A 25,344-nucleotide genomic window follows, 5' to 3' on the forward strand; every position below is an offset into this window, starting at 1 on the left:
ACTCTAATGGAAGTGAAAGAATAATTCAGCCTGAGAAAAGTGTCATCTGCAGAAGTTTCTTGTATTATTTAGGCTGAAAATATCAAAAGTAAACATCTAAAGCACCACATGAAGGATCCAAATCAACAGCACCAAGGAAAGGACAATGCTACAGCTCGAAGTCATATTTCCTCCCTAAACCCTGTGTAATGCTGAGAAGTTACTTGGATGGTAGTAAACTGCATGAGGAGCCTTGATCTCCTGTATGGTGAAATCCCAGAGAATACAAGCTGCGTGCTGTATATTATAAGCACCACCATTCCTGCTGGATGATTATGGCAACTTTTGCCAGAGCAGACAATCTACAGACAACTGTCAAGCAGTACACATTCAATAGTGGAAGCTGCCTGCTGCAAAGAGGTCCAAAATACTCGGATTTAAGAAGCTAGTACCAGGGATTCACTTACTAACATAAATTTAAAAATCACTGTGCATAGGTATTTGATTTTTTCACATGAAAAATCTGGTGTCTGCTCAAAATATGGCTTTCTTCTCCATAAAATACAAGAGCAATTCCCAAGAACTATAATTTGAAAATAGATGACCTTGTTTTTCTCACTGGGGGAAAAAAATGCAGAGGTGCTTTCTACAGTTGCATCATCCAAATAAAGACATATCACTACAAAAATCCTACGTTACCATGACTGTGTAAAAAACAGAGTACTGAAACACCCTACCAAACCAATTATTTCAAGAAAAGATACTGAGGTAGAAGTTTAATTTCTCAACTCCAGCTGCAGTTAAGTAGATTTGAGAAGAACTTACCTTCTCCTCCCCTCCCCTTAAGTTCCTGAGGGCAACAGGAAAATAAAGCACCTTGTGGCCCATCAGAAACTCAGGAAACAAAAACAATACCTCAAGTTGCGCCAAGGTAAGTTTAGGTTGGATGTTAGGAAGCACTTCTTTACAGAAATGGTAGTTAAACACTGGAATGGGCTCCCCAGGGAGGTGGTTGAGTCACCATCTCTGGATGTGTTTAAGAGTAATTTGGATGTGGTGCTCAGAGATGTGATTTAGCAGAGGGTTGTTAGAGTTAGGGTACTATGGTTAGGCTGAGGTTGGACTTGATGATCTTTGAGGTCTTTTCTAACCTGAGTAATTCTATAATACCTTAAAGATTTATCCAAAGATAAATAACTTATCAAAATGAAGTCTATTCTCACATTTTGAAGTACCTGAAGGTTAAACTGCTATCTGCTCCTGCCAAGAAAATCTAAAGCTGCTTATCAATTATGCTTCTAAAGACTGATAGCAACTTGAAGTTCTCACTTTCAATTTTCTAAGGCATTTTAAATATATACCTTGAGACCATTTTAATTTAGAGCAACTTAGGCTGGGGGGCTGGAAGAGAGAAAAAACTATGCAATGGTGTTCTGTACTTTCCTCCTCTCCATGAGGTAGGAGGGAGGTAATGAGGAGAGCATCATTTGAGAGGCTGTAAAAATAATGATCCACTTTTTAATAATTTGTTAACCTGTGGTTTACGCTGTGCAATTTATACTACCTTTCCACACCTGCATTTCTCAAGTCTGCTCTAAAGTAGAATTGGTATTTTAGAATAGAACCACTGTACATAATGTCCAACTAAACATGTTAAAACCCTTATTGGAAGGCCATTTACTGCACAAGTATGCTTGCAGTTCCCACCTATTGAAATTCCACTAGAAAGGGTGGAGCTTTCTGCTTGCCCTCTGGATGGGACGTGAGGCTCCATGACGCTGTCGTCCAGTAGGTGCCTTGGTCCTGCGTTAGGGAATGTTGCACTTTTGAATTCAGCTGTATTCATCTTGTGTATGAAACTAGGAAAACATACAAAGAAAACTTACATCATCTCTGATACATTTCAAAAGATGCCACTTTAACATCCTGAAGGATTAACATGCAGAATGTTCCAAATTCCTAACAAAAAATCATGGGTCGTGTCAGAAATTGTTGCAAACAGACTTTCAGATGAGTGGCAAAGGGGGCTGCACCAGCACGTAAGTGACAAGGCACAAACATAACTACCTGAAGGAACTGCTACCATCAGAACTACACAGCACTCTTCGAGCAAAGAGAAAATTAGAAAGCCTTGAATTATATTTAATATCTTAAGATCTCATTATCTTAACGTAACACTCACATGATTGAAATTCAGAATTCCATTCTAGCCTCATATGAGCACATAGCAACTAAACGTGCAGAATAAGAAGCTTAAAGATGAATTACAGAAAAGTTACCTTCTTGCATTTTGAAAAAAGGAGAAGGGAAGCAATGAGGCAATTATCAAAATATGCGATGTACAACTGGATACAAACAAGAAACTCATACCAATATGTGAAGTCATAAAAACCTACAAAGGAGCTCTCGCTATAAGAATAGAAATAAGAATTATTTCAGTTTTAATTTTAAAGAGTTAGATCAACTCAGTTGCGTTTCATTAAATGATAGTCCTGTCAGTCAGAAAAGACTATTGTGACTAATTTACTAGCTATTATTATGGCAGACACATAGGCTTCCTCATTTAACTAATTAACAGCCATGACTCTAGCAGTATCGTTTCAAATTTGAGCTCTTGACACAAACTGGTCTCCAAGCGTACAAACCACACCATTTTAAAACAAAGCCCTTATATTGAAGGATAATACACCACCAAGCTCAGAATTTTTGGGTTAAATAAAATGCTGACTTGTATCCCAGGCTGTGACACTTCCTATGCCCATGTGGAATCAAGTTTCGAGGTGAAGGGGGTGTTGGTGGCAGCAAGGCTCCTTCAGCTGCAACATTTTTCCGTCCACTTTGTGGCGATGCTCCAACCTCAGAACCTGGGAACAAAGGCAACATTACTTCAGAGTAATCTTAGAGTTATTATCAGGGATACTTCTAAGAAAACTGTGGACAAGCTGCAAAAACCTTCTAAACTCAACTAATAAGAGACGCCCCATAACAAAACTTACTGATGTACTCCTGCTGATATTTAAGTAATTTAGGCTTTATTGTTTGCACAGGATTAAAAATTATTTCAAGTAGATCACCTAGTTACAAGTATTTCCTAGGCCTAAAAGGCACCTCCATTATCCACACTGACATTACACAGGTCCCGCTAATCTTCACAAACTGATGCCTTTGACTGGTTTCTCAGAATAAAAAAGTAACATACGTGTTTGGAAGCACAGCCTTGCATGAGATTCAGATGAAGGCTTTTCTGTGTAGACCCCAAATGACACTAACAAGCTACTGCTAAAATATATACAAGAACCTATAAAACCGACCCAGCTTCTTAAAAAACCTCTCTCTGTACAGCTCAATTTAGAATTTTCATTACCAACATACAGTGTTATTACTTCATGCTTCTTTATTAGCCTCAAGTAAATTTGCTACACAGTCGCAACTCAAAGAATCTGGCAGCATGAAGTCTTCCTCACAGGTACTGAGTACTTACCTACTAAATCTTCTCTGGAAGCAGCAGAGTGGGGGGTGCTGGTACCTGGTTCTATCTTTAACGAAAGTCTGCATCAAAAAAGAACTAAAAGTTAGCAGGAAACAGGAGTGTGCAAAAGGAAGAGTTTTGATATATAAGTTTACAATTGAAAGTTTATTGGTTTTATCATGGCAAGAAACAATACAATGTTGACGTACATCTTGCAGTAATGTTTAGCATATGTTATTTCCAAACCATCCTTTTTGTTTCATGTGGAAAAATGACTGCAGCAGAGCGCTGGGCTTAGAAGACAACATGCCAAGGCACAATGTAGTACATGAACAAACACTTTGACTCATTTGACCAGAACAAACAATACCACGTTGAAGGAGGTCTAAAGCCAACAGCAAAACTTACATTACAGCAAAGCGCTGCAACTTTGAACCTGATGATGTTTAAGGTCTTTTCCAAACTGAGCAATTCTATGATTCTTACTGTGCAACTGCTCTCTACTTGGGAACAAACGTTTATATTCACAATACCTCAGATTTTGTTCTTGCTATGAAGTGGGCCAAGTCACTTGTCATTACTGTTACAAAAGCCAAAATCCCTCTTTGGCATTTCACAAAATACATTATCAACTGGTGTTCATCGATAATTGAAGCTTTTTTCTACAGCAGGCACTTTTAAATGCTCTTTTCAATAGCACTGTAAAGGAGGCAGAATCTATAAATACCTAACATCTCATCTGCACAATTTGCAGAACTATAATCTTTGAAATTAGTAAGCGTGGAAAAGCATCTATTTATTTTTAGGGAGGGTTATGTTTGAAGTTTGACAGTTCCTCTCCCTCCCATCACCAGACTGCTTAGCAATGATTGATCCCAATTCTGAAGTTCAATTTTCTTAAATAAAATCCTTCAGTAAGAAAAAACGCGGACACAGGTCACAATGACTGTCCTTTAGTTTCAGATTTGGGTTGTACAGGGTGAAGAGGCCGTAGCTCCTTCAGCAATAACATTCCCATCAGTACATACTCCTGCCTAGGGAAAAAGGAAGGTGGAATCTGAATTCATGAAAAGAATCCGCCAATAAGAATCAGACGCTGCAGTTCAACTTGAGTGTTTATTTTTAATTGCAATGCTTGACCACAAAGCTTTACTCTGTGATAAGAAACACTTCCTAAATCAGGCTATGGAATATTTCAGTGGAAAAAATAAGGCTGGATATTTGCACAAAAGTGCACATAGTGTGCTCCAGAGAACAACTCGCAAATCTTAAAGGACTAAATGCATGAAGGTAGGTGATTAAACTCCTGCCAACCATCCTTTGACATAAACTTAAGGGTCCCTATTTACAGCCTTTCAGTACATCTATCTTACATCTATAAACATTTTACCATTTAATAAATTGTTATTTGAGAAAAGATAATCTGTCCCTTTAGCAAGCATGCCCCCTCCCACCATTAGAACGCAGCTACACAAGCAACTGATTCAGCACAACTAAGGTGACAAACTTCCTGGGCAGGCAGGATGGGAATGGGTGGGGAACCTCCTCAAGCAGATCAGCCAGTAGCAAACAGAAACCTTCTTCATATGTAACAGATCTGCTGTGGGTTGCTTCCTATCCTCGGGGCTTGTTCCTGTTTCTTGCCAGAGATTTCCAACCCCTAGTTTTGCTGGATGCCAAATCACTTAATATAGTAATAACCTTTTCATTAAGAAATTGAACGCCTCTGTCTAAGGTGGTACACTTTTGGGGAGGGGCAGCCAGATACACAATGTCTCGATTCTCAAAAATCAAGTGTTTACATTTCGCACTGTGTAACCTAATCCAAGGAGTAAAATAACAAAATGGGAATTTATTAAAGTGAAAGCCTTCAGTAAGAACTTGGGACCGGGACGCATAGATTAGAGTGTCATTTTTCATCAGAACAAAGTATCTCCATTCTGCTCACTCAGTGAGATAAATCCCATGGAAGAGTGGTAGGTGTGGGCTCTTCATTAACAAACAATCAGAGGACCGTAGATTAATTACAGTCAGACACAAAAAAGGAAGAAACCATGCCATCCAGCACCCTGAGAATGATCCTATATTACCAGAGGACCCTGCTGTAACCTCACAACTTGCAAGAGATGCTCTGGAAGTAATTGCCTGCTGTAAGCAGAATTTTAGAAGCGACAGGCTTTACGTTCTGAAGTTCTTTTGTCAGGAATTACAGTCAGTTACAGCATTTCATACTTACTTGTAATTGTCATCTTCTACAAACTTTTGTAGTTCCTCTATGTACTGAACCGAGTTTAGATATTTCTGGACGTGCGGCAACAGAGGAATATCTGAAGAACAGATGACATTCATTATCACTGTACCATCCAATAAGCAAAGTTATTTTCCAGAAAGTATTTCAACAGAATCAGATCGCTTACCTTTTAATGTGAGACAGAGGCACAAACTACAGTCCCTATTGCTGCTGAATTTTGTAGCCCTTCAAATTCTCACGCATCGAGTTTACATTCCCCACTTCCATAAACCAAGTATGTTTCCCTGTAGAGCACTTTGAGCTGCTCTGCTTATCAGATTATGTGGAAGGGAGATGTGGGAGAGAACCCCTAGCCAAAACGAAGTCTCAAACCTGTAGAACTCTATCTGAGGGCTCCTTCACAGACCATATTCTCATTATATTGAGCTTTCAGTGGAGCCACAATCCTGTGCTAATATCACATTCCACCATCACAAATGCAGCTTTACAACTTTGCTAGAAATTGAAGAGAGGGAGTGTGAGGGAGACCACCTTTGAAGAAACAATACTTTATCTGATGTACAAACAGCACTGTAAATGCCCAAAAGACAAGCTGTACACATTTTAGTATCTTCAGTACAAGAAATGCTCCAAAAGCAATCTTACTGTTTTTAGAAATCATCATAAAGTTACAGAACACAGAGATGTAAGCTGTAACATACGTAACAGCGAAACTACTATTAAATGCAACGTATTCCACATTTTTCTCCAGAAAGTACGTACTGCAAACATGTGTGTGATTCAAGAAAAAGGGAATTCAATCTTTCTTCTCACACTGATGCTCTATTATAACTAACAATATCAAAATAAACTTTTACACTTTTGAACTGAGAGAAGAAGGGAGAGCGATGATGGTGTACAAAAGGGTTACGCCTTGCTTGCATAGTATTACAGGAGACAAATCTCAAAGCTTTTGGGGTTTGTTTTCAACACCACAACATTCACATGCCAGCTTACCATATTCACAGGACTGCTGTAAATCTGAGATAATTCGTAGGATGTTGTTCATTAAGTTTGTTCTTTGCTCACTTTCCAGAATGCTCCCTGTCGATGGGTATGCAGAATCAATGTACGTCAAGTCTGACAGATAAATACCTGAGCAAGATTAGAATGAAAGATTTCTTTAGTGTCTCACATTTACCAGAAAAAGTTGCAAAGAATATTTTAAAGAATGTCTTGCTTTCATTGACAAATTATATCAGTAGGTTATTTTGGATCCGCCTGCGATCTTTGGCAAGATCTATGAGAACCTTCAGATCTCAAAGTACAGCAGTAAGAACGCGTGGATTTCCAAGACACATCACCATACCTCCTCTCTGTCTGGGATTGAATCTATGCTCTGCTCCACAACCTAATCCTTAGTTTTGGTACCACTATCTCAGCTGTATTTGTAGATGTCTGGGGTACAGGCACATGGTTTTCTGGCACAGTCTGGATGACAGGTCTCAGTGGAACAGAAAGGATCCTTTTTCTCCTGCATTGCGCCAGGCATGTACTAGCTGACTGCCTTGAAAGCTGGCAGCATCTTACTAAATATAGAGGTAATTACAAGAGCACGCACAGCTACTCACAAACCTATTCTTCTGCCACACTACCAGCAAGGAATCTCCCTTGACAAACATGCTAAAATACCTGACTAAGTTTACTGAGGTTTTTAGGAAGCCTCCTACTCAACTCCTCCAACTCAGCAAAAAAAGCAACAGAAGTAAAACGCATCTCATCTACAACTCCTCAATTGGAATGAAAACTCACATTCCGCTTGCAACGTGGGAAAAGTTAACTAGGCAATAAGTGCACACATCGCAACACAGTACGAATTGTGCAGTTTATATTCACCGTAACTGCTAAGATCCAACCTTATTTTTAGGTCTCCAAGTCTTACATCTTTTTTCCTCCTCACCAGCACAGTAATCTCACCATTCTTTCATCCCCTGATTATGCATAAGGGGCGAGTTCTCCTCCTTATAAGTTCATGTTACTGATATGCAGCTCACCTTGCTTAATTTAATTCTCCATCTCTAGAATTTCACCTAAAGCCTAACCTTTCTCAGCCTAAATAAGCGAAACACCCTGACCAACTAATCGTGCCATTAAAAAGCAACTGCACTTCTACATCTTTCACAGTACAGAAATCCTGCAATGCTGCTAAAACATCTAAACTTGAAAACATTATTGGAGAAGCTTGTTTCAGTCAGGGGGCATTTTTAAAAGTCTATTTTGTTCCACGCTCAGACTTGTATAATCAGAATCATAACAAAAAGCGTGGCTTCACAGGTGGAAGGCTGTTAATACAATCTCACTAGAACAGCAGTTGTGTTTGTATAGCACCTAACCAGTACAGCCCTCAAATGTGAGCTGGGAAACTCTGGGCATCTCTCCAAAATCAACACATACATGCGCGTGTGCGCACACACACAGAAACAAATTAAAATACCTGTGGTTGAAAGGTGACATATAAAAAAGTGAATTAAAAGGTATTACACATGACCTGATCTAATACTAAAATTCTCTGTTTTCCATTCTGCTAAAATCAGCTTATTAAAAATAAAAAAGAGTAATCTGACAGACCAGATATTCACATTTTCACTGCAATGTTATCTTGACTGTATGAACTACCCTGAGCTCAGCCTTGATAAACAACGTCCAAGCTGGCCGTAAAAAGCCCAAACCTACTCAATCTTTTGTAGAAAGAATAAAAAGATCAATCATGTCTACTAATTATAATCAAAGAAATTCCCCTCGAACAAGCACCTGCAGCATCACACACGAGTTCAGAAGCCAGTCGTACAATTCTCTTTCTGAATGACCTCAGCAATTCAGCATGGATCTTTCTTTTAGCTCCATCAAGAGCTTTCCTGTAGAGAGCTGCTCTCTAAAATTATTTGCTGCATGTTTACAAAGTCCAAAACAGTTCTGAAATGGTATGAAGGCCATTCTTTCCAGTGTAGCTGGTTTGTCTTCTGTGAAGAAATGAACGACAGTAAAACAAATGCACTGAAGCACTGCCTGACTCAACAGAGCTGCATTCTGCATTCCTCACCGGCTGTGTTCTCTTCTACTTTATCTACTTCTAACCTTAATCAGATGTTATCAAACACTCTGACATCCACCCCAAACCATCACAGCCAACTCTACCATCTCCCACATTCATCAGAACCTTCCCGCGTTTACCAACGAGAGCTGTTTCTTATTAAGGGAACGTCAAGAATTGAATGTGACATTCTATTAACATTCTTCTAGACTATAAATGCTTCCTTTTTCCCTGTTGTATCCAGCCAGGCTGCCCCTTTTATTCCCAGCAACACAAATGGAGTTTTATCAGCCTGAAAGAATCTTTCTTCTAAATGAAGCCCAGCACTGTAACAACTTGAAAGGCATCTTTAGGCAGCGTAGTAAAAATGTTTGATTTGTAATTGCCTGCTGAACTCTTGCACAGTCTGTTGCCATATGGTACCCTCCCCTCAGCTGGCAAACAATCTTTCCTTGTTCCTGACTCCTCGGCCTCCCTGCCCCCGCTTTTCTGGAGGGTATGGATAGGAAATCCGAAGGAGGAGTTTGTGCTGCTCTCGGTGTTGGTGGTGACATCATAGGTGGGCTGAACGGCCGAGGCTGGTGCGTTTGTTTAAAAAAAACTGTCCCAACGTGATGTATGTGGAATCTGGGTCAGCTGTAGCTGCTTAGTGCACTTCTGCATGGGAGCGTACAACACTGCAGTTTCAACAAAACAAAAACAAAACAACATTGCTTTCCCCTTACCCCCCCCTCTGGAGTAAAACATACAGCGACTTTTTCTTCAATGGTATTTAAATGATTTAAATCGTTTGGTTATCGCATGGAGAAACCCAACTCCCCGGCACAGCCTGGATCTAACACAGAAAGACAAAAGCAGTTTTCAACTCCAACTGCAGCTTAACAATCCGCAACATCGGAACACACAGTGAAAAGGCAGCTTGGCCTCCGGATCCACCACCTACAACAGAAGCAAATCAGCTGCAGCATTCTTTCTTCTTGGTAAGTTTGCACGTTATTCTTTCTTGCAAGTCTAATTTTGAGCTATATGCAAATCCTGCATGCGCCTATCATCCACATGCAATTAAGAACTAACGAATCTCTCTCGGCCTGAGAGCAGTTTGACAAGTAAAATATAGACCTCGCTCTCGTGGCGTTTGGTAGAAACTTGGAATGGATTAAAAAGCACTCTGCCTAAGAGCAGGGACTAACTGGTTCCAGTTGCAAGGATGAACAAGCTTCAGTAGCTCTGCTGTAAATCTTCCTTAAGTTTTGCTATTGAAAGTCCATGATAAATGCTTACCACCAGATTCTTTGTTATGCATACAATTGGATATTGTGAACATATTCATGTGAAATTCAGATCCCACCAGAAAGCAAAAACCAAAATTGCTATCGACCTCAGGGAGCTGGATTTCGCCCAGTGTTACAGCACAGACCTCGCATTACTAGAAAATGGATACCTCAATAAAACTACTGTAAGAAATCCCAAGTAAACCAGTGCACATCTCTAAGTACAATCGTGTGCCTTTCCAACTACAGTTTTATTTATGCTGCTTCTGAGCAGTGGGAGCAGCATGATTTGTTCGTCCAGTCAAGAAACTGGAATCCTTCACTGGGTCTGAACAAAAATAAGTTTGCAGCACTGCAGTTGTGGAGCTGAAAAGCCAAAGAAATCACTATAATGGGCACCAGCCTCCTCCTTCTACAGTTTGTATACAGAGGGAAAACAAAGTTAACTGTATCTGTAATGTAGCAACAGTTTGTTTCCAAACAGCTTCATAAAAATGAAATGTAACTGTTGAGGCAACAGTTTACCTTGGGAAACAGAGGGGTTTGCTACAGTTCCTGAGTGGGCGGGAGAGGGGGAAAGATGGAGTTACAAAGCAGCGATTAAAACAAGAACGCTGATTTACAAAAAGAAAACAAAAGCACAGCAAGAAATAAACAAAGAAGTTGTTACAACAAGTTGGTATTTTTGACTTCCTTTATGCTGACTTTGAAATGAGAATATGGCAAATAATCCGGAACAATGGAAAAGAATTTAAGTTACGCATTCGTATTAACAAACCCTCAGAAAGGTCTGGCATGGCAAGAGGGTGAAGGGGGGAACTCTGAGAGTCACAGCAGCAAACTTAATTAAAACTTAGAAGCTATGGAATGAAGAAGTCCAAGGCAGCCCTGACAAACAGAAAGATGGAGACTTTCCAACTTCTTGAGCCTTTTTTCTTTTTTTAAACTATCCTTTTGTGCATCCTACATGCCAACTCAAGTCACGACAGCGACAAGAAAAACTCAACTGAAGCTTATGTTACATGCTTTGGACATCCATTCATTACACCCCGAGCTTTTGATTTACACTGCTTAGAACAATTCCTAAATCTCTCCCAAATGAAAACAGCTGAGTCAATAATTTTACAGCAGTGAAATGGTTACATGCGAGATTTTAACTCCTGGTCCTTTGCTGTCTTCCAGCTTTGGAGTTCAAGTTTTGAAAAGCTCATTTTAAACAAATAATGGGTTATTAATATTACGGGGTTGGCACAAGAATGATTTGAAACCTGATGAAAAAATATGCCATGTAACTTCTGCCAATAACTACAGGCTATTATCAGGTTTTAATTATTGCTTTACTGAGCTTAATTGGCTGTTCATAACATGTCCTGTTAGTCTGGTCCTTGAAATTTACACAGCGATGAATGAAGCAGAACTTCCCAGAGCAAACACTGCTAGATGCTTGACAGCTTCAGACTCCCAGAGGCCCCCAAGTAACACAACCAAATGCACACTAGTCTACTGGGGGTGCTCGTTAAGATGCTCCATCAAAACACGATGGGTGCAAACAAATGTAAACAAATCCTCATTAAGTTGCAGAAAAACACAAGTTTGTTGCTGGTTTCAGAATATCCAATATGACACTGTCTACAAACCTCTCCTGCAGAGAATTTCTAGGAACCTATCCTTTCTTCCAGTGACAGATTTACAGCGAGTACTTAAAAAAAAAAAAAAACACCAAAAACACCTGAATATTTTTATAGCCTTTCTTAAAAGGAATCAGACTGCTGTTAATCTCAAAAGTAGAACTCCACCACCCAATCCATCATCTATCTGACAAACAAAACCCAACAACTTATTATTTCTGGACTCCACTCAATACAATTGAAAGCAATCCTGTTATTCCACCAAAGACTTACTGGAAAAGCACTTGTTTATACAGGGGAAAGTAATTTACAGATGTACACAGATGCATCAGGAATCCATGTGAATTTATTTTCCACACAGTGCTTTCCCCACAGCAGTGTAACTTCTAACGCTATGGACTCAGATTTGAGCTCAAAAACATTGTGCTTATTGGTGTGGGGGTAGGAGCATACAGATGGCTCTAATAATTTTAACTGCTTAGAGGATGCTTAAGAGAAAATACATGTGTACGAGAAACATCAACAATAAAGCTTTCAGATGCACATTAATCATTCTCATAGGAACATTGCTCTCACCACCTCATTTACTTGCTCAAAAACAAACAAAAAAACTCAGCTGGCTGTTTCTCTTCCTGTTGTACATGTTTATAAACGGAGGCTTATATAAAGGCCCTGGTTAGTATTTATCATCCAACCAAATCCTTTTGATAAATATTCTGAGCAAAGATAGACACTGACACCATGCTTTCCACACAAAGAGAAGCCTATATTCACATTTACCTGCAACATTTCCACCACAGTCAGTCATCACAAACTGCACTGCCCAAGGAGAGGTGGTTTTCATCAGCTCTGAAAGAAGAGATTTCCTAATTTCTGCTGTGGATCTCTGAATTCTACATCCTGCTGAACACTGCACTCGTAGCAGCTCAATAAAGGACAAGGCTCGTAGTACAGATATTTAAAACAAAGCACTCTCAAACCATTAACCATCTGTAACGTTTGTCATTTTAACCTCTTACATCTCAGACTACCTGGGATATTTTGGACAAGCAGTTTGTATTTTTATTTTTTTTATATTTTTAAAGCTCCTTGCCCAGAACATCAGGAAATTTCTGAAACAGTGCTTTCATTTCTTTCTAAGACGATTAAAGCTCCAGGTAAATACGTTACACAGAACCAGCTCTTGTACGACAAGTTCAGCACTAAGTTGCTCCAGCACCCCAAACAACGTCTTAAAAAGTTTAATTTTCTCCACTATCAAGCTTTCTGTGGCACTACACGCCACCTACCAGGTCTGTTCTCAAAAGAAACTCATCTCTGCACATGAGAATGAGTGAGTTTAATACAAGATGTTTCAATTATTTAAAAGCTCTAGTGCATAATCTTGTGCAGCTGTTTCATTTGGTTATGCTACACAGACCATTTCGTTCATTTTATGGTCTGACAGCATGTACGCTGACAAAGAACTTCAAGCTTTATTAAACACACAAGCATAAAAGTTCAAAATGAACATAATGATAAAAAGCTATGTGCAAAGCAAGCTGCTACGGACTACCTGGTCAAATAGGGGGCTGCACTGCAAAATGTTTTATTTTTTCAAATATTCATTTTAGTCTTAATGTGCTTCAGGGGAAAAACGTATTGCTTTTCCTCCCCCAGTCACTGGTCATTTAAGTAACGGTACAGTGTCTTAAAACGACTGCCAGGGACTAAGCTGCTCTTCACCTCGATGGGCTATGAAGTAGCTGCTGTATGCTGTGAAAAAAAAAACAAAACAAAACACCTCAAAATAGTAAAATACTGAAATTTTATTACAGTTTCCTTCTTAGTGTGCCATGAAGTCACCTTTCCTTCATTTCAACTGAAAACACTGTAAAATAATTTAAGGGATGCTAACAGAGGTTTCCAACTTCAGACTACTGGTTTAGCTCATCCTTTTCAAGATCAACACCACACACAGCTTTGTTTCCCACATCATTACCACAATTCATGTGAAAATTTAAACAAATGAACTTCCAACTCTGAGCGCTGCTTGAGTGATTATTGAAGCCTGAATCTGACAAAGGAAAATACACAGGTCCAGAGAAAAACTATATTTTCCCCTCTATTTTTTTTTCAATAGAACACATTCCTTCAGCACAGACACACTAATAAGACATTAAACAGAGTTCTGTTTCTGAAAAATATACACATGTATATATTTACCAGTAGTTCATAATCAAAATAAGAGTGAAATACATATAGAGAAAATCTAACTATAAACATTCTCAAGATTGTAAGTATTCTCTCATTTCTTACTCTGAAGTTGAAAAGACGTAGCGTGCAGCAATAATATTAAAGTCAGTAAGAGAACAGGGAGAAGTGACTTGATATAAAAGTCATCACATGTAAAGCTGAAGGTAAAGGAAGCAGTATTAGCCTGCTTTTCCTTCAGGGTAACTGCTGCAGGATTGCCAAATGCACTTACATTTAAGTCTGGCAGGAACCACATGCAAATTACTAACTTTCTCTGGGTTTACTCGACTCCTGTCTGTAACCACGCAAAGGCCACTGCACAGGGCCTTGTACAGCTGCTCACAGTAGACTGCAAACGAAAGCCAGGTCAGCAGCTGAGATGAGAGAGAAGGGCAACAATCCGCTTCACAAGATGGATTAAACATGAGAAACAAGGCTTTCTCCTGACTTTTGTGCTACCTTCGTGAGCTACCTCAAATATTTAAAAACAAAGTAAACAAAAGATACTTCCACAAGTATTCTTGAGTTTTCTTCACAGCATTGCAGTTATTTACATAAAGTTAAAAGAAATGGATTACTTTCTTAATAATGTGAATGACACACTTCAGTTCAGTATTCAAATTGACAAAATATCTGACACTTTATCGTTACTGGGATAAATGCATCCTCAAAGATATATATGACACTACTGAGCAGGATATACAACTACAGATCACATCACACTATAGGCTTTCTTTACAAATTTGAAGTTAATTAAATATGTAATTCTCATCAACATTAAGACAGCTGTTTGAATCAGATCCTACCTAATAGCATTGCCCAAAGTGGATGCACAGATGTATTTTTCAAGTCTGCCATATCTATGTGCATACAAACCTGAAAAAAGGGCATATATATGGGCATATGAATGGATATGTGAGCATGTACTTTTTAACAGGAGGCATCTGTAGATTCTAATTCAGATTTGATTCGGAAAACTTGAAACCACCACCTCCCAACTTCCCTTCCACAAAAATATTCTGCAGGCAATTTGGTATGATCTATAAGTTTGTGCTTTACTTACAGGGAGTAGGCAACTATATACTTTGAAACTAACCTAACAGAACCTAACTGCAACCAAAAGATTCCAAACACTTGTCTATAGGTACACAGGTGTGATGAAACCTATCAGTTTAGGTAGCTCAAGCAGTACAGGAGCCTTAGTTATGGCTCTAATTAATTATGTTTTATCTGTTCAACAGACTCTTCTAATCATCATACTTCCTTCAAAATGAAAATACTGAAATGGACTTTGGGTATGCTGTTGTTCCTACTGTTGTCTATTGGGCGCTGTACAGACCCATCGACCCTCAATAAAACATCCCAACGGAGGCACCCTCGTTCCACAGATGGCGGAGAGGAAGGGAAGAAATGTGGTTACACCTTCTTGGTTCCAGAACAAAAAATCACAGGGCCAATCTGTGTGAATAATGAACCAGGTACTGGTAACAGAAAAGATGAAGTCACAAGAATGGACATAGAGAACTTGAAGGATGTGCTGTCCAAGCAAAAACGCGAGATTGACATCTTGCAGTTGGTGGTAGACGTGGATGGAAACATTGTGAATGAAGTAAAGTTGCTTAGGAAAGAAAGCCGTAACATGAACTCTCGGGTCACTCAGCTCTATATGCAACTCTTGCATGAGATAATTCGAAAGCGTGATAACTCACTTGAACTTTCCCAACTGGAAAATAAAGTCCTCAACGTAACAACAGAAATGTTGAAGATGGCAACAAAATACAAGGAGCTTGAAGTAAAATATGCAGCACTGACTGACCTTGTAAATAACCAGTCTGTGATTATCTCCCTGCTGGAAGAACAGTGCTTGAGAATCTTCTCACGGCAGGACACCCATGGGTCCCCACCGCTTGTCCAAGTAGTGCCACAGCACATTCCCAACAGTCAGCCATATACTCCCGTTCTCCTGGGAGGCAATGAGATACAGAGAGACCCAGGGTACCCCAGAGACCGGGATGTAAGGCCACCACCTGACCCAGCTACTTCACCTACCAAGAGTCCCTTCAGAGTTCCACCACCGGCATTAATTAACGAAGGTGAGTAACCTATTGCTATTTGTCTAATATGGCACCCCTCCATTTCAGAAGGAATCTGTCCTGATTATAAGACTAAAACAAAGACTGAGAGGTACCTTCTATACAAACCCTTCTTTCAGACTGAATTTCTGAATATTGGTTATTTCAAAAAACGCATCTTCTGCAACTACAGCTTAAAATTATAATCTGTGAAATAAGATCTTGGAGTCACAAAGTGCTGCACAAAGCTCCAGCTGGATTTTGCTTACAGGAATGAAAATTCATTTTCAGCATATACTTTCTAGTATCTATTGCTCTTTCTCTGATGATGCTTAATGACTAAACGTTACAGTAACTAACAACAGTGGACACAAAAGAAGATAATTTACCATAAGTAAAGAAAATAATTTTAAGTAGATGTCCTTCAGCGCTATCTGTACACACTTGCCAGAAATTACTCCTGTTGGAAGAATTTTATTCCTTAAGTTCTGGTCTGCTTTAAGATGAGCACTGCACAATGGTGCAATGTTTTAGGGTTTGGATGAAATACTTGAGAGTGAAACAAGTTTCAGGGGGCAAACGAATGAAGGCCGGGTCTAACCAGATGCACTCAACCTGGAAAATCTAAAATGATTAACTAGGTTCACAACAATCTGGTGTTAGTAGGACGTCAAGTTAAAATCACAAGTATTATGAAAATACATGCAGGGGACTCTATCACATCTTCATGTTACATTCCTTAGACCATTACATAAATTCATTTTTCACTACAAACAGAACTACTGACAAGAAAATTAACTACTACTGAGACACCCTGAATTCAATCAAAACTCTATTAGACCTTTGTAAGAGTTACAGTAAAAAAAAAAAAAAAAAAAAAAAAAAAAAAAAATTAAGGATTTGGAAAACACAAGTCACATTTTTCATAGACATCCATACTAACTCTTGCTCTTGCCTTCTGTTAGCTTGCACAGCAAGAATAGTTGCTCCTTCTGCTTACCCCTAAATTGCCTTTAGTCACAGCTGGGAATTGAGCATGGTCCTTAAGTTGAAGACATGCATTTATTTGCGACTACCCCACAACAACACAAACAACTAGCTGCTGTTGTAAAGAATAACTACTTCTATTTGGATCTGTAGAACGTTCAGGCACAAACCCAACTCAAATGCCAGATGTCATGAGAATTTAAGTCACACATCATGACACAAAGGGAACAGCTAATATAAAAGCATTAACGTCTGGTCACACAGCAAAAGTATAATTCTAAAAAATAGCAATTTCCTGTTACCCAGAAAACCTATTCTTCAAGGTTGCATGTTTTTTTAGATGTATTTCTCTCATTACACATCTGCTGCACATGTGAAATAAGGCAGATTAAATTACCTACTAGTTTTCATTGACCCATTCATTTCTAGAAGACCAGAATTTTAATCCATTTTTGCAAAGGAGCACAAAGTACACTTAGTAAGATTAAAGTATTCAAAGAAATACTTGTACACAGCAAGTTTATGGAAAGGGCAATGTGCGTTTTCAATTGTTAGTGGGGAGCAAAATTCAAAACTCTGGGGGAACAGCAGGCCAGCCTTATTTTCAGAACAGTTCCTTATTTTGCAATTAACACTGCTCTAGAAATTGAGGAAGAATTTTCCATGAATTACAGTTGTTGCAGTTATCTAAATACTTGTGGTAACAGCCATCATCCCCAAACTGTCCTGCATTTGTGTTAAAGCGAGAAACTGAACGGGTACTTGAAAATTCCAAATGCACAACCCACTCTACTGCTAATATATCCCAGCTAGAATATACCCTGTTTTATTTTGGGAGTTTCCTTTATTAATGATCATAATCCTCTGTGTGAAGCATAAATAAGCATCATTTCTATCTCATCAACAACAGAATACGGAACGTACTAAATCACGTGTCTAAAACATTTCAGAAGTAAAATAGTAACAATCCCATCAAGTTACTTCTAATTAAAACTAGTTAAAAGCTGAACCTAAGAATTCCAGTTTGCCCCAACAGCTCCGTATACACAGACTGTTACAGAACACACAGGGGAGCTGGATTAGGTAATCTCCAGAGCTCCTTTCCTATCCATACATATCACAATCATCGGAGATTTCTATTCCTTACGCAGGTAATACATTTTTAACTAAACTTAGAAGCAACAGAATTTCAAAAGTACAGCTTTTTTTGATTAACCAGAAACCCTGCACCCACATCAACACTATGGTGAACACGGTGGAGAATCTTTCACTCTTTCACAATCTCAGCATTTGCACTGAACAAGGAATGGATCTCAGAATTCTTAAGACCAGGAATTTAAAATAATTGGATGTAACAAGATTTACTCCTCAAAACAACAGAAAAAATTGAGACTGTGCCAGAAGTCACGGGATTCGATACATTTCCTATGCTAAAAGCAGAAGTTTGTCAACTCCACTACAAGACTAATTCACAGTAAGGACACAGACAAATCCAAGCATCAAAAAGCAGATAAATTACATCCCATAATCCTAATGCCAGTTGAACTTCAACGGCTTTGGCTAGCATAATTTGTCTGCTGTGGAAGCTGAACCACTTAAAATCACTCCAAACAGCTGCTCAGTTTGCACATATAAAAAATGCACTCTCCATCCCTCCTCAAGAGGAAATTATGGGAAATAATACATGGCAGGTATAATTGAGCTATTTTCAATGTTTAATATTATTAAAAACCTACTTCCGTTTACACTTCTTCTAATGCAATAATTGCTTCACAAGAATACTTGTAGAGTGACCTCTGTGTTCAGTAATACAGAGCCCAATTTTACTCGAAGCAGTTCAAGGAAAGGAAATGACATCAAACAGCCCAGGAGATGCATAAATTAGTTGCAATGCACACTATCTACATGGAAATTTTGATTGTGAACATGGGGAAAAGCATTCACATAGCAAAGCTACTGTATTTCTTTTCTAAACTATTACTCAAGCACTAAAAGAATGCCAAAACATCAGATATTGACCACACAGTATTCACAGCACTACAGCTCAGTGCAGGCAAGCACTGCTGCAACCGGAAGGTGCAAGTCAGCTTCTTCAGATACACAAACTTTCTGCATGCTAACTAATATGAAACATCCTACAGATTCCCTGCTATTTGCAGACTTAGGTAACAGGCAACTAATACCTTAAAACTATATTGAAAAAAAAAAAAAAGCTTTTCAATTTGCTTTTGTCTTGGAAACTTCGTCTACAATGAAGGTCACTTTTACTCAACCTCTGCTTTTAATTAAAGAACCTCAACAGCCATCTTTTATGCTTCTTTGCACACTAGCCTCTTCTGTGGTGATGAGAATTTGCTCTGAACTTCCAAGCAGATTTGAGAAAATGAGCCTTAAAAAAAAAAAAAAGAAAAGAAAAAGAAAAAGGAAAGCAGTAGGTCATTTATTTCCAGATTTAATGAGTTTGAGCTTTCAAATACCTTTAAGGCATCCTCTACTTACTAGCCATCATAGTATAGCCTTCTTTGCATTACTAAATAGCTGGTCTCTAATCAACTCAACTAAAGTAACAATACATGCATAGGCATATCTTAGTTAAAATATTATCAAAAAGTAAAGATTTTAGAGGTACGTAAGCTGCATGCTTCTCACTGTATGCACTTCTGTAAGCAGTATTTGTAAAGCCTGCATTCACATGCTCCAAAATAGAGCTTTTGAGCAGCCCTGTCAACAGCACTTTTCAGAATCACACGCTTATAAACATGTATGTGTGCCCCGTTAGCTGCTCAAACACCAGCTGCTACCACCTGTCTGTTTCCTCCCTCAGTTCAGCACGTGTAGCACAAGTGGACAGCACATGAAACTCACAGACTCCTACCTACACTTGTTTAGCAGGCTGCCCCTTGGAAGGGACAAGCACATAAAAACAAAAGTGATGCAGCATAAGAATACTCCATTTCCCTGAGTTCCACATCTGTACATTCTGGCACTAAGCAACTGTCTGAGACTGTGTGTTTGAGTGTGGGAGGCTTTGTTTTGCTTTGAGTCTTTTGTGTCTGGTTTTCTTCGGGTTTGTTTCCAACTCATCAGTCTCAACTGAGTACGCTACACCAAGTTGCCATTTAACTTTGGTATAAGTGGTAAAGGAGAAAAAAAGGAATTGACGCAAACCATAATGTACCTCTTCAGCAGCAAGAGTCAGAGAATAAATCCTTGCAAGAGGCAGTTAGAAATCACATGCTGAAAACTGAAGTGTGTTACCTGTTTAGCAAAGTGATTATTTTATTCAAAATAGAATGCAATATATTTGTTTTTATATTTTATATGTACACATACAAATCAACTTTTAATGCTGCTTTCCATGGTAATTTTACCTTAATTTAATTACTGACTTTCCAAGTCTTCCACTGCAAAACCAAACTGTTTTGAACCGTGTACACTACACAGCCAACCCTGAACGCTTACAGAATTTCTCTCCAAAAAGGTCCGTTCAAAGACTGCCAACATGCCAAAGATGCTGGATATTCCAACAGCGGGATTTATATGATCAAACCCGAAAACAGCAATGAACCAATGCAGCTATGGTGTGAGAACAGCTTAGACCCCGGAGGATGGGCAGTTATTCAGAAGAGAACAGATGGATCTGTCAACTTTTTCAGGAACTGGGACAGTTATAAGGTAATTTCTGCAATGCTGAAAATCAGCACCTTCATTCTGGTGTGACACTGACTACGCTATCTACTGCAGTCAAGAAGGTGTTAACATTCCCAATGCAGTTCTTCATCCCAAATGTTTCCACTGAATGGTACATACTGAAGAGATGAAAATAGACAGTCACTTAAGTTAGAAAGAAAATTAACTGCATAGAAGCGGGAGGGGCTCTCTTCAGAGATGGATATATTTCAGTAGGAACACCCTATTTCATTGAATGCATTACTTAACTTTGTATTGACTCGTGGTTTGAAACAGTCTGTGCTTGTAATGCACAACACAACATTTGTGAAGAGATGTAACTCAAGACAGTGACTGGAAAATCATTAATTACAAGGACCTAATGAACACATGCTTTCCATTAACACACAAACTACAGTAAGTACTCAAAAAGCTTAACCGTCTCCTCTATGAATACACAATTTCAGCCAGTGAGATTATTTACTTAATCACAGCAATAGATTTGTAGAATCAGAGCCTCAATTTAAAATGTTCTTAGTGATAATTAAAAGAAGTCATTCTTATACCTCTAGAATTGCATTAGAGATCTCTGCAAGATACAGGCCTTGTGAAGAGAAGCATGTTCTTATGTGATATTATTACTGTGATATTATGTGATATTATTATCCTGGGCCAAAAAACCATACAGCTTTGGAATAATTACACCCTCTGCAGAAAATGTGAAAATTTAATTATTTTTTTTTTAAGTAATTTTTTTTAAGTAAACATACTCTAACTCCATAGATGCAGGACAGCCCTTCCCTGCGACACCATGCTCACCTCAAATGGACCTCCAGTTGTGGTTTTCATTATACTGAAAAGAAAACAGACATTTAACTCAACTGGACCAAAAGTATCACCCACACAAAGAAATGACAAGATTACTATGAGGATTTTCAGGATTTTTTTGTTAATTTTTTGCACTACATTTGTAGAATTTAATCATTTATCTTTAGCAGTTATTCAGTCTCCACATCCGAGAATGGTGGGTGGGCTTTCCCCACATCCCTCAGAATATCATAAGGCAGTCATAGCATCTTACAAAGCAGCCATAAACTTTTTTTAACATAACACACTGGAGGTGTATTAAGAGTCTACAATTGCTGTTTGACAGAAGGCCAATCTTGATCAAGCTTGCTCCCAGGTGATTTTTCATCTTAGTAGGCTCCAATGTGTTAAGAGAGAAGCTGAAATCAAGCAATACACCATTCAAATTAGAAATGTTCAATTGCAATGGCTGTAGATTGCATTCTTAGCATTCTTATTACCAAACCTCAAAAGGCACACTAATGCATGCAGCTGACTTGAGCAAGCTGCAAACTGCACTGCTGACAGCACGGATGCCCCCCATTGCATTTCTGTATGCCTGCACAGCTACATTAATGCAGCTGACGACACTATCACCTTTAATGACTCTGGTACTTGTTATCCCGCTAGCAGTTCATAAATGGCAGTGAATAAATGGCCAAAGGCAGCAAATAAAGCATTTAAATGCATGTGTTGAGTAGTCATCCTGAAGCTTAAAAGGTGTTCAGTACCCCAGTTCCATTGGTTTATAAAACCCCTGCTGATAAAAGCCTGACAAACAAGAAAAACTGAAGTGAACATCTCCTTCTTATCTTTTGTACAGAAAGGATTTGGCAACATTGATGGAGAGTACTGGCTGGGGCTAGAAAATATTTACATGCTTACCAATCAGGATAACTACAGACTACTGATTGAATTAGAGGACTGGAGCAACAAGAAAGTCTATGCAGAGTACAGCAGTTTCCGTCTGGAGCCCGAAAATGAATTCTACAGGCTACGGTTGGGAACATACCAAGGAAACGCAGGCGATTCCATGATATGGCACAACGGAAAGCAATTTACAACACTGGACAGAGACAGAGATATGTATTCAGGTAAGGCAACTAGTATGTACTTGAAAAAACAAATGCAGTAGATTCCAGTAGTGATACCATCTTTAAAGAAAAAACGAAGCAAGTTCTGATAGAATAACCCTACTAAAACATGCTTTAAATACATCAAGAAAAATTGCACTGACTTTATAACATAGTTCAATGACAACCTGATGCTTTGCAGTCAGGACACCTTCCCAAGCAAGATCCCAGAATAGGAAGGCCACAAATACAACCTCCATGAACAGAAGCTTTTGAACAGCACCAAAGGAACTGCAGCTGTGTACAGGCTCTTAGTTACATGATCATACTTGAGAAATGGACAGATCACTTCATCTAATTCTCCTTAAAGAACAGTTTGTTTCTTTTTGACTGTCATCTACTAGCCTTTCCCTAAAACCTTGGTGTTAAGAGAAGAAGCAGGGAGTGTAATAATAGAACTGCACTTGAGAATTAGTCTCTGCTTTTTCCTCAGCTGTTACCAAACAGAAAGGTACACAAACTCTGCAAACTCATACAAGCCTCGCAGAATAAATGCACAAATTGCAAGCAGCAATTTGTGGAACCATGAACCTGAGAGCTGCTTGGGACTGCATCAATTCACATGACTTCCACAGAAGTATTTCTTAACAGTACGTGACCCAAGTTCTTTGAATGTTAGCTCACTGAGAAGCACTGCTAGTATTCCGAGAAGAACTGATTTCCTCAGTTTTCAGCTGTCACATCAAGCACTGTGTTAATCACTTCCCTCTAGGCAACAGGAGTTACAGCAGAATACATAATTTAAGTAGAAGCAGCAACTGATAGGACTGCAACAGGACCTTGAAAATCCCTTCTAAGAATAAGGTAGAACGTCAAAATGTTTACAGATCTATTGCATTTCTGCTCTGTTAATGTTGACTTTACCTACTCCTTTCTGCTCCACAGGAAACTGTGCTCACTTCCACAAAGGCGGCTGGTGGTACAACGCGTGCACACACTCCAATCTGAACGGGGTGTGGTACAGAGGAGGCCACTACAGGAGCAAGTACCAGGATGGAATATTTTGGGCTGAGTACCGGGGAGGTTCCTACTCCTTGAAAGCAGTTCAAATGATGATCAGACCTATAGACTGAGGAGGAAAATTCCACAGCGCTCAAGCCATCAAGTATAAACTTATCTGTGCTTGAGCTACAGGAAAATAAAATAATACTTTCAAATCATTATTTTGCACAATCTGTCCCTGCAAAATGCAGGTCTACTATTTTCCTTTCTCCCCAGTTGCCCCTTGCCTTTTTTTTTTTTTTAATTAAAGAAACCTTTTCTACTGTAATAGTGTTTTTTCAGCCTACATTCAACACAAGCAGATGTTCACATCTGTGACGCGTATTTATCTTTGTTCAAGCCCAACACACTTCATTCAAACAATCTTCAAGGCTAGTAAAAGGTTGTCCAGATAAATGACAAGATAAGCCCATCCCTTAAAAAGTTTATGGTTCTTCAGACCAGCTCGACCCTTAAATGTAAATACATGAAATGACATCGTCTCACTTTAATGTGAAAATTAACCAGTTATTTAACAATTTATTTAAAAATGTTGGTATTGCTTGCAATGAAAATTCCACTTCACATTGCTGTTTAAGACTTACTCCCAGAAGCTACCTATAAAACTCCAACAGGAGATTCTGCTACAGATAATTATTTCAAAACAAAGTGGTTCTTAATGGTGTAGGAGGAATTCCCTAAGATCTGCATATCATGCTTTCTTTACAACATTTACACAGAGAGAGAAAAAGATCAGTTCTATGAAGTGGATGATAAAAAGACAATCCAATCACTCACCCTACTTAAAACCATCTTTTGATACTTTGAACTTAGATGGCAAAATGGAAAAGTCCCAATAATAAAGTCTATACTTTACACATGGAGATTTTCCCCTGCTTCCACTAGGAGCAATGAGATCTCAACAGACACTCACATGTGTTAGTTCAGAGAAGAATCAAGTCTCACAATAGTAACAAAAGTTCTCTACCTGTCAGCCTCTATCATACCAACATAGCTTCCTGCTGACATGGATCAGGAATCAGCTCTGAGAGTATTTTCCATGCCACCCAAAACTTGTGGATTGCTCTTATGATAATACTTCCTTTCCCCTATGTGTACTCTAATATTATCTATATTAAATTTTTTTGCCTTCTGGATATCTGACTTCCACTGGGATTAATATGTAATTTAAGAAGTTGATTAGAAAATACTCCTCCAACCTTTAACAAATGCCACACAAGATACTGCACCAAAACAACATACTTTTAAAACATGACATAACAAAACGCTAATTTAAGCTACCAGAGTCTGAGATGAAAAGTTCCTTCCTAGGATAAAGTTATTAAATAGCTGTACCCAGCTATACAGCATCTGTAATTTAATCTGATATCACACAAAGCTAAATACGCTGATCTGAACTGCAATCAACATATTTCTTTGTCACTTCATATGCTTTAAAAGAACTTCGCCCCATTTAGTCTAAGAAACACTAACAGCTAAAAGAATGTAATATTAGCGTTGTACCTAAATTAATCAACACCAATAGCTCTACAAAACATTCTGTCACAAGTTAACCATGACAAATTCAGAGGAGAGAAAAGAACATTTTGGTTTCAAAACACATTCTCTCTATATTTTAATCTGTCCTATATGGCTTCAAGGGTTGTAGTTCATCTTCTTAGTCCGGGATCGAAGCCAGTGAGTTTCAACAATATTTAGCTGAGGGTGGAGGAAGGAGAAAAAAAATGAATAA

At 38.7% G+C, this 25,344-nt stretch overlaps 2 protein-coding genes across 10 annotated transcripts in view; one reads left to right on the forward strand and one right to left on the reverse strand.

The window, feature by feature from the left end:
* Window positions 1–25,344, reverse strand: part of RALGPS2 (Ral GEF with PH domain and SH3 binding motif 2) — a 126,470-nt gene that overhangs the window by 23,588 nt on the left and 77,538 nt on the right. For all 9 annotated transcript variants that reach the window (XM_072343896.1, XM_072343892.1, XM_072343895.1 and 6 more), the window contains exons 10-14: window positions 6,696–6,833; window positions 5,685–5,775; window positions 3,461–3,528; window positions 2,708–2,843; window positions 1,687–1,838 (exon numbers count right to left, since the gene is read on the reverse strand). In XM_072343896.1, coding sequence (XP_072199997.1) covers window positions 1,687–1,838; window positions 2,708–2,843; window positions 3,461–3,528; window positions 5,685–5,775; window positions 6,696–6,833 — 585 coding nt within the window. The remainder of the gene's footprint in view (window positions 1–1,686; window positions 1,839–2,707; window positions 2,844–3,460; window positions 3,529–5,684; window positions 5,776–6,695; window positions 6,834–25,344) is intronic.
* Window positions 9,213–25,288, forward strand: ANGPTL1 (angiopoietin like 1). Its single transcript, XM_072343898.1, has 5 exons — window positions 9,213–9,749; window positions 15,145–15,996; window positions 20,444–20,637; window positions 22,301–22,571; window positions 23,496–25,288. Exons 2-5 carry the CDS (start codon window positions 15,174–15,176, stop codon window positions 23,681–23,683), a joined length of 1,476 nt encoding a protein of 491 aa, XP_072199999.1. The 5' UTR covers window positions 9,213–9,749; window positions 15,145–15,173; the 3' UTR covers window positions 23,684–25,288.

Source organism: Excalfactoria chinensis, chromosome 8 (assembly GCF_039878825.1).
Source record: "Excalfactoria chinensis isolate bCotChi1 chromosome 8, bCotChi1.hap2, whole genome shotgun sequence".
Lineage (NCBI taxonomy): Eukaryota > Metazoa > Chordata > Aves > Galliformes > Phasianidae > Excalfactoria > Excalfactoria chinensis.